Consider the following 10325-nt stretch of genomic DNA (forward strand, 5'->3'; position numbering starts at 1 on the left):
AAAAGATCCTTCCATGTAGAGTTAATTAAAGTATCATCTGTTAACCAGTTCTTTGTCATTTGTATAATCATAGCTATTCTTATCACTAAAAACTAATGAGTATCTTTTCTATTAATTTCTTCAGGTACTTTCCCACGTTTACATTTAAAGAAAAGCCAAAGATATGAAACAATTCTCCAATAGATCTGTCCCAGAATCCACCAATAAACACTAAATATTTAGTTCAAATATTAATATGTTTATCATCCAAATGCAGTCTGCATCAAGGTGTGTAAACTGTTTTCTTGTCAATGAAAAAGCTGAACATCATAATTATTCATTGTTTGTTATTTTATAGTAATGTCTGAATTTTTATGTTAAGATGACTTCATCCTGTCTAGAAGGTCTATGATCCCAGAATGCAATATAAAAACTAGTAAACAAGCAATGGCCAATAAATAAACACCTGATGGTAAAAAATATCCAACATGTCCTAGTTTGTTTAAGGACAATTTATGTGTAGAGATGAATGAATGATTCTGGATGCAGGCTACATATAATTATTATTCTAGATCTACTGTTCATGGATTTTTCTGCATTACTCATATATTCATTTAAAATGATAAAATAATGTTATGGTTTTGTTGATGTGCATTATATAGGAGAAGAAGCAGCAAATAGTTGAGTGTGCAGGTTAAACTAGGGCTGCAAAAACACTGCACTAATGCAAAATTAACTAAATAAAACATTTTTTTTAAAACTCATCAGCCAACAAACTGGTCTTTTATTAACTTTAATTTCACAAAATGCAATATGTTATGACTTTTGTAAGCAAAACGAGAAGTGATTGCAAAGCTGTCATACTTTGTAATGACTCTGCAGTTGAACCACACATTTAAGGGTGTCATTTTGTCTTTAAATAACAGCCAAGCCTTTGCCATGAAAATAGATATGTTTCATTGAGAAAACATTATTTGAGCTCTTACATATGTTCTGATATGAGTAAATAACTGCTCTCTGTGACTTAAGTTTAAACTCAGCATATCAGTGAACACAAACTTTGTGAAACAGACAAAAAAAGAAGAAGCTTTAAACCACATTTTTAATTCTTATTAAATTATCAAGACTTTGGATATGGCCTAATAGTTGTTTTGATGCCAAAGGGGAAATAATATTTTAAGACATGTCTGAGGGCATGCTCTCTGAGGCCGTATATGAGCGGGCTCAAACACTTTGGGAGGACGATAAGACCTAAAAAGAAGGCATACTGAATATCAGGGGGCAACATGTTATTGGAGTTAATCATATTAAACAGAGTGGAGGTGAGACAAAGGCACAGCTGAAGCAAATGTAACAGCACTGTCCTGCAGGCCCTACTGGCATTGCGAACATTACCCGTGGCTGACTTTACAGCAAACATGATAGCAATGTATGTGTAGATGATAATCATGCCCACCAACACAAAATACACAATGGTGAAGGCCTTGTTTAAAGTTGTAAAAATCTTTAGCCGGAAGACACTTTTTTTGGTGCAGAAGGTTTGCAGAGTGAAACCTGTGCTCTCAAGACTTATGAACACAAACATCTGGGTGAGCGAGTCCAAAGAGGCCACTGTCCACATCACAGCGATGGCTATGCTCGTCGTTCTGGTGGTGACAATGTCAGCGTGCCTTAGTGGGAAACAAATGGCAACATACCTCTCCAAAGACATCACAGCCAGGTTGAGGGGTGAGATTTTGACAGTGACGCCTGCAAGCAGTGAGACAGTAACACAAACATAGTTGATCATTCTGACCATGGTAAAAGCCAAGAGGTAAAGCAACATAGTCACTAGAAGCTGGACAGACTCGGTGAAGAGTAAATGACCGAACAGGACATAGCGAGAGGTCTCCAGCAAGAGGGGCTTCTTCAGCAAGGCGAACAGCATGACTCCGTTTATGTAGAGGAAGAAGACACATGGCAGCATTGACAGCAGAGCTCTGACAGCCTTCTGAAATGGCATCATCTGGATCACTTCTGTTGCATTATTCATGGCCTCAGCTTCATGCAGCATTTGTAAAGACAGAAAACATCAGACAGATCCTTAATCAACGGTACATATGATAAATGATGAATTTTAAGTCTATTCAGAATGATTATGTGATACCTTCAATAAACATGTTGTACAGAAGCAAAGTCACAACTTCAGGGGTTAAAAATTATTATTTAAAAAAAAAGTAAATAACAATTGTAAATTCTAAAAATGAAAAAAACTACTTGAATTTTTTCATAAGCACATACGAGAAACATTGCTTACATGCTACTGGTTTGGTCTGACTTCATGTGAGTTTTGATGCACAGGTCTGCGGAATGAAGTAACCTCCATCATGTCCTTTTTATAAGTGATCTGTTCCTTCTTGACGTCATCACCTGTGTCAGTTTGATAACCAAAGCCCAGCATTGGTCATGGTTATTTTTGGAGTAAGAGTTTGAAAAGTTGTGTGCTAACTGAGGCAAGACTTATTTACAAAAGCATAAAATCTTATGTATTGTATATACTATGTTGTTGTTTAACAATATTTAACTTAAAGGCCAGGTTCACATGTTTTTAAGTCTGTCTTAAAACAATAGTTGTGTTCCCAAATGAGCATTGAAACATACTTTTCTTGCTATAATAATTCCCCGTTTTTACTGAACATTGTAAGATCCCTTCATAATGCACTTACAATGTAAGTGATGGGGAACAAAATCCTCAGTCATCATTTAGAGCAAAAAATTTAACTGAAAGGTTATATATCTGAAGGTTATATGAAGCTTCTTCTGTTTGAGTTAGTCAAATAAAGTGGATAACTTTCCCAGAAAAAAAATCCCTGTTCAGCTGCAGCTGCAAAAAGTAAATTTGGCACTAAGGAGACTGCAACATTGAAAGATATTGACTTGGTTTTTTCTCATTCAGACTGTTGTGTTGAGGCTTCATACTAGCTTCAAATAAACTTTTAAATACATTTTTGCACAGAAGGAGGACTTTGGAGTTTTATCCCCTGTCACTTACAATGAAAGTGCATGATAAAGAGATCTTTTCATGGCCATTTTGAACAGGAGGACAAGCTTATAAACTATAAACTAAAGGGAAATGAGCTGCATTTATTCTTCAATATTTAAAATATCGCATAGACAATCTAATAAACAAACATAATGACATAAATGTTTTTTGGGGGGTTTTAAAAAAAATATCCAAATAATTTTCTACATTTATATAAACTACTTTTTCTGTCCACCCTTTTCTTGTTCCTAACATAACATAGAGATGCAGGATAAAATCATTTGTTACATTATGCTAACATTTCTTACTGTAGAATTAAAATAGCATTAGCATGCAATGTTAGCATCAAACCTTTTCCATCATTAGTATTGAAGGTATATATAATTAAAAGCTGCCCTGTCATGCAGTTTTCTTGTAAACAAAGTCTCTGATTTTCATGGGGTCTACATGTTAAATGTATTTCCTTCCTCATAAAGCATTACGCACTTTTTATATCTTTGTTTACTTGCTAGTCGTCTTCATCTCTGCCTTATGGATGCAAAGCTGTAATTTTGCTCGCCACGTGGATCAGAGAAATAATGTGCTACCATTGGCAATAATATGTATTGTGTTGCCTGTAAAATGTGTAAAATAGTGGCACTATTGTGCTAAAAAAACCACAGGGTACCTTTAAGTGTGTTTCGGTCCTGTTGGTAGCTCACCAAAATCACTGACCATGGATACCCAATTTCATTTTGTTAAGATATAGTATGCTATTTCACCATGAACCAATAATATGCTGGACCAATAACAACAACTGTGAGACATTGTTGTTTACTTTTATTATTAGAATGAACAAACCTGAAGCTCGTCTTGTTTGTTCTGACTGACATGTATCATTTCATCAGCATGTCTAGTCACTATGTACAGCTTCCTATTGGCAGATTTGTTTTAATTTGTTTCAAAAAGAATAAGGTTTAAAGGTTCAATGTGATGTGAAATCACTCGTCATGGTCAACAGTCTTTCTTGTGTATATCAGGCCTCATACACTCTCCAATGTGAGTAAATCCTACAGTATTTCTATTGAAGATGGAATCACAAGGGACCTCACAAACATATATTTACTTGGCAGGAAAATACACTCTTTTGCTTTTTCTTTAACTTCATCACGTAGGTTGTTAAAGTTTTGCTGAAAATGTGCGTAATTCCTAAAATGACGCAACCAAAAAACTTCTGTTTAGGACTATACACACAAGAATTGTTTACAAACTCACATCACATAATGATCTCAGTGGCTTTAGCTCTTGGGAGGACAGTCATTACAGCTTGTTAATAATTAAAATGTTTATATTGCACCTCATTGCAAGATACTTCTGAGTGTGTTAGTCCATGGAGGGACAATTAAAACCTGCATTTCATTCCCTCGAGTGAATCAGGCACAGGAAGAAAAACATGTCACCTCTGTCATAAAGTTTAGAAAACTGTTTTTTTTTTAACTTCTTTTTGTTAACATACTGCAAGATGTTCAGAATGTTTTTCCTCTATTTTAGGATGCTTTGAAGGAAAAACTGAGAAATGCTTAACACCAAATCACAACAACAGTTATCTCAAGGCACATAGGATATGCCTTATAGAAGAACAGTACTCATTTGATTTTGACATGTATTTGTCAATAATTTCATTTCTGGCATCTTGCTACATGGTGTAATGATGAACGACCAAATTTAAAATGATCATGATGTCCTTTTAATACACATTCCAAATATACGTACAAGCTTGGGTGACATTTTTTGCTGCATCCATCTTTAATCTTTGTTTGGATTCAAACCTTACAAACACGTATTATAACAGTGATGCAATCACCCAAAATAAAACATTAAAATAAGGGTAACATTACATTTCAGAGATTAAAAAAGAAAGAAAGAAAAGTAAACAATTAAGGAAAAATACAATCAAATCCCAGTGTTTTAAAATAAAAATAAGGCAAAGCTGAAAGGCAAGGTATCTACATAACAAAAGCAACATGATAATAATAATAATAATAATAATGCTTATTACATTTCCTTAATTCACTGTTAAATTGTATGTCGATGTTGATGAATCTTGAAACATTTCTTCTATGGCTGCTGGCTATATTTAGGTTGAAAACTGGAAATTAGCTGTAGAAAGATAGTTACACAAAATCAGACATGTGGACTCAACATCTCTGTTTTTGCATGTTTTTTAATATAATTGTAAATTCTTTTATAAAGGACAAAAAATGTCCTCAAAGAACTGACACATTATAGCCCTATATTCTGTGGAACTTTCACTTTAATATAATTTTTACTGTTTGTTCAACATTTCAGTCTTCTTTATTCTACACCAAACCTATTTGGAATGTTTGTTATGCTACAAGTACATATTGTACCATCAATGAGCTAACTTAAACATTTAACAGATCTATATTCTTACTGGTGGGAAGTTCACTTACCACAGATATCCTTCTTTAAACTCTGTGAATTTGTGCCGGACCATAAATGTTGCTAAAGCATCTGCTACCTGGTGACAGATGACAAAAAAAGAACACAACACACTGAATCTGGATCAAAAAGCAGCTGAACATGCACATAAAACATCATATTCAATAATACATACAACTGATATGATCAGGACCACTTACTTTTTCAGGTGCGTCCTCATGGACAGCATGACCACACTGAGGGAGGACCTGCATCTGAAACTTCCCTGTGGACAAACAGTGAGACTGCTGATCACTATGTGACTGTACAAAAGTATATGGCAACAGTCAAAATTGGACAATAATTGGAAACAATGCAGAAAATCTCAGTTTAGCTCTACCTTGCATCTGTCCAATAGTTAGGTCTTTGTCAAGCCTGTCCACTCCTGAACAATGGAACAAGTCAGGAGTGTTAATCGTGAAGTTAATGGCAACATTTCTTGAGAAACGTTAAATTATCTGCATTCATCTAAACTAGTGAGACAGCACAGAAATTACATAAATCTGCCGATCCTTGTTGTGCATGAATATAAAGATACATTTTATGTACAGCATGGAATATCAATAATAATGTAAGTCCTTCGATCACTTTGGTGATTTGACAGATCTCACCTGCGAGCAGGAGCAGTTTTGGAACAGGGCAGGTGAGAAAGAGGGCAGACAGGCCTCTGAACCAGCCATCCCAGTATTTTTCTGTCTTTGACAACTCCACTCGCCAGGTGAAGATGCTTTCCTTTTTTATCTGTATGAAAGAAAACAACCTTTGTAGGTATTTTTAAAAGGTATTGTGCAACCCCTCTCCAACACACATACATATACAGTAAATATATACACACACACAGTACACGAGTAAGACGAAGACTAAAACAGACAGAACCTCTTGATCATCTTCCTTCATTCTTTTCTTGTTGGATTCTTCTTCCACTTCTTCCTCCTCTTCCTCTTCTATTATACCTTCAATGCTATTGGAGACAGCAGGACTGCTTGTGGATTCCTCGCATCTGTGAATGTCACAAGAGGAACATAACACACAGCACTTATAACCTGAAAAACCAACGCAACAGTAAATGTAGAGATGAGACACGGAGCAGACATACTTTTTCACCTGGCCTCCCATCGACACCCGTGCTGACTCTATGTTTCTGATCTGGCCACTCTTCACACTAAAAACGAAAAGACAAGAAGTGACAAGAATAATAACGTGAGATGTAATGAAATCTTGCTAATCCAAACTCTAAGGATGGAGACTGTTTAACAAATATTTATATTTATTTGCACAATCATACTACCAATATGTAGCAGAGTCAGTGTTTGTATGTTTACCTCCACTCAATGGCATTTTCCAGAGATTTAAACGTCTTTGGCCGACTTCTGAGGAAATTCTGCATACTGTTCAAAGCATCCATTGCTGTACCTGAATGCAATCACAACGATTTGTCATAACTATACCCAGAAATACAAAATCATTTCAGAGAATTATCATGAATAATTCAAATTTAAATTCACCGCAGATGTAATCAGTTTAGAGCTGGGCACTCAAAGAATTAAATCAACACTTTATTTGCCAAAGTGGAAGCACTTACCCTCTACAACGTCAATGACACAGAGGCCGAGCAGGGATGGTATATGATTGGCAGCGGCTGTGTGAACTGCAATAGCTCCACCCATACTGTGTCCAATAATCATGATTGGTGGCGGGTTGTCTCCGTAGAGCGCCTCCACCACTTTGCCAATGTCCCTTTTGAAATTTAAAAAAAGGATAACCTGTTAAATTTTTATCATCAGTGTTTCTAAATATACAGTCTGGAACTTGACTGTATTTAATAATGAATTTGAGAGACTATTGTTATTTTTTAAATTTTATTTTGAAACTTAAAAGGCACAATGAGTATAAACATATTCACTGCTACTCTCTGTTTAATTTGAGTGTGTAAGTGGTTGTCACAAAATTAGCATAAGCCTTTAGTGCAGACACACACAATATTACTTACTTGGCCATTGTGTCTGCAGAGAGATCTTCAGGATTTTTCACCTTACTGTCACCTGCAGAAGAAGAAAGAAAGAAATGTAATCATTTCATCTATCTAAGCTCATGAATATGAAGAATGATCAGTCAAATGAAGTAGGCAGGTTGACCTCTCATGACACTAATGGCGCTGTAGCTGCTATTTGAGCAGTAAAATCTGATAACGGACGTTTGTTATTATGCTGTCAGTATAAAAGATTTAGTGATCATTGCTTTATTTCATCACTACATCACTGCAATATTTAGCAATTGAAAAGATGTTAAAGTGTTAAAGTAGTAGGTGACTTAGAAGATTCTTAAATCTCTAACCGAACTGATGAATATTATTCAAGATCTTAAATTTCCTGCATATGTGAACAGATGTTACCAAACTAGTAACTAATTCTGTGTCTTGTGACACATACCATGAGCTCGAAGGTCCATGGCCACCACCCTGCAGTTGATCCTGCTGTATATGACAGCCTGCAAAGACACACATGAAACCATTCACATCAACAAGTGTACAATAAATATATTGAAAGAAATAACTGTCAAATATATTATATGTTGTTTTGTGGGGATTTCAACTTTTTCTGAGCTAAGAGGCTACAGAGTTTGTGTAATTATGCTCACAGTAAACACTGCCCAAGACAGAGCAGAGTGACCTCCTCCATGGAGCAGGAGCAGCACAGGACCATGGGAACCACTGCAGTAAAGTCTGAAAATGTTCAGGGAAGTCAAGGAAATACATGCCAACACTGTAAAGAAGTCAGATAAGATCCTGTACACTACACGGACACATAAGCATACATGACATACACTGAACGTTACTTAATGCAACTAATAATGTGAAAAGGTGCAACTCTTTTTGGAATATTCACAGTAAAACAGGTAGATTAATTTATGTTCACCTGAGGAGAGTTAACAATAATGGTTTGAATGGATCACCCTCACATGTTCTGCAGTGGTTTATTATAAAAAAACAAAAAAAAAAAGAGGCTGAATCTGAATGAACCTAGGTGGAGCTGAAGTATAAATAACTCATGTTGAATTTTCCTGTAGCAGCACGATGGAAGGATATATCTTTGCCATTTTCATTTTCCACCTCAACATCCTCCATGGTCTCAAAGTAATGACTCCAGGGCAGGGGAGTGAAATCTCTCTTCCGTCCAGGTCTGTATAAAATATAAGACAAGCAGAGTGTAAAAAGAGCTGTGTCTATCATCTAAATGTGAATCAGGACCATTAAAATACATAGAAACATTAATGTGATCGACAGCAAGACATAGATATTAATTATGTGTTTTAAACTCTTTTTATCTCTTAATGACCCATATAGAAAGGATAAGTCTAAAGTCAATGTTTCTTATATTTTATTTCTTTATCTTTTGAGGTCATAACAAAATGAGCAAACAGAAAAGTGTTTAAATTGCAAACCTAACAACATAGCTTATCTAAACTTAAATAAATGAAATGAAAATGTTTGTTAAAACCTGGTTATTAACGCTGGTATGAGCCAGCAGACGCAGTGTCAACAAGGAATGTGCATCTCTGCCAAAAACAACTGTATCATGGTGATGTAAACAAGCCAGTCACAAGCCCTGACCTTCATTACACAGGTTGTATCAGTTCATATTAACAGGAAAATGGGCCAAAACGTCACTGACATGATCAGAAACTGCTTTATAGTCACACATTTTCTTCATCATTTCACAGTGAAATATATTAGCTTAGCTTAGCTAAAGCAGGATAGGATCAGTTTTCTAACAGCTAATGTAAAATCTCATATTGACGTTTACAAGGCATTTTATTCACCACTGATGTTAGCAGCAGCTAAAGCTATCAAATCAGCTGTGCTGTCATATACAGTATGTGATATGTGATGTTTGTTCAGGATAGCATCAGAGCAGCTATGTTGATGGCGCAGGCGGAGCAGAGAGCCATTAATGTGACTACAGATGTGATTAAATGTCACGTTAGAAAGCCAACATAAACATTAAGCTGGCTAACTCACCCCATTTTCATTTTGGAGCTGGACTGAAAACCACCTGCCATAGGAGGTCTGGAGGCTAGCAGGTTTAAATGCAGCCGTTTCTCCATGTTGTCGACAGTCGGGCTCGGTCTCTGTCAGGAACTGTGTCTCTCTTTCGCAGCATATGATTTTCCTCCGACAGCAGCACCAATGCTAGCCGGACATTGGATGAATTTACTACGTTTGTCTGGCAAGCTAAAGGCTAATACAAAAAAAAAGCTAATCGCTTCTTCTTCTGCGTCTGCTGTGATTATTTTGGGTCGGCCTCTCTTCTTCGCTGGTTTTATTTCTTGGTAGGTTCGTGTTGACATTTCAAGGCCTTACTGCCCCCTGCTGTCTGAGAAAAGTATGACACATCAACCAACAACAACAACAACAACTAAAAACTAAAGGCTAGAACTAGGTGTGGAAAAAACATTTTTAACGGAAATAAAAATAAAAACTAACCTTTAGAAAAAACAAAAACTAACTGAAAGGGTGTGAATGACTTCATCAACTACCTTCGCAAAGTGTTGTGTTTGTATTGTAATACCTAATCAGATCTTCCTCAATCTTGCCCCTGACAAATACCCCCATATTATAATGAATACATAAAAAATACCAAAAAACAAAAAAACTGAAACTAAATTAAAAAAAAACTAAATTAAACATTTTTAAACAATATAAACTAAAGTGAAACGAGCAAACCCAATATGGAATCTAAATTAAACTAAACAAAATGAGAACAAACATTAAAAGCTAATTGAAATTAAAAAACAATGAAAAATATAAAACCATAATACTTCTGGTGACCAGCAGTTCGTCCAA

General features: G+C 35.7%; 2 protein-coding genes across 2 annotated transcripts; both read right to left on the reverse strand.

The window, feature by feature from the left end:
- Nucleotides 1-1099: 1099 nt before the first annotated feature.
- On the reverse strand, nt 1100-2011 carry LOC133994375 (odorant receptor 131-2-like). Its single transcript, XM_062433618.1, has one exon. The coding sequence runs from the start codon at nt 2009-2011 to the stop codon at nt 1100-1102; it is 912 nt and encodes a 303-aa protein (XP_062289602.1).
- Nucleotides 2012-4893: 2882 nt separating this feature from the next.
- On the reverse strand, nt 4894-9769 carry ppme1 (protein phosphatase methylesterase 1). Its single transcript, XM_062432959.1, has 14 exons — nt 9501-9769; nt 8566-8661; nt 8120-8210; nt 7912-7969; nt 7473-7524; nt 7065-7219; nt 6805-6895; nt 6579-6644; nt 6359-6482; nt 6094-6223; nt 5823-5867; nt 5644-5708; nt 5455-5522; nt 4894-5140 (listed from the first exon to the last, which is right to left on the reverse strand). The coding sequence occupies exons 1-14, from the start codon at nt 9584-9586 to the stop codon at nt 5137-5139; spliced, it is 1131 nt and encodes a 376-aa protein (XP_062288943.1). The 5' UTR covers nt 9587-9769; the 3' UTR covers nt 4894-5136.
- Nucleotides 9770-10325: the final 556 nt, after the last annotated feature.

The sequence above is a fragment of the Scomber scombrus genome, chromosome 14, assembly GCF_963691925.1.
Source record: "Scomber scombrus chromosome 14, fScoSco1.1, whole genome shotgun sequence".
Taxonomy (NCBI): Eukaryota; Metazoa; Chordata; class Actinopteri; order Scombriformes; family Scombridae; genus Scomber; species Scomber scombrus.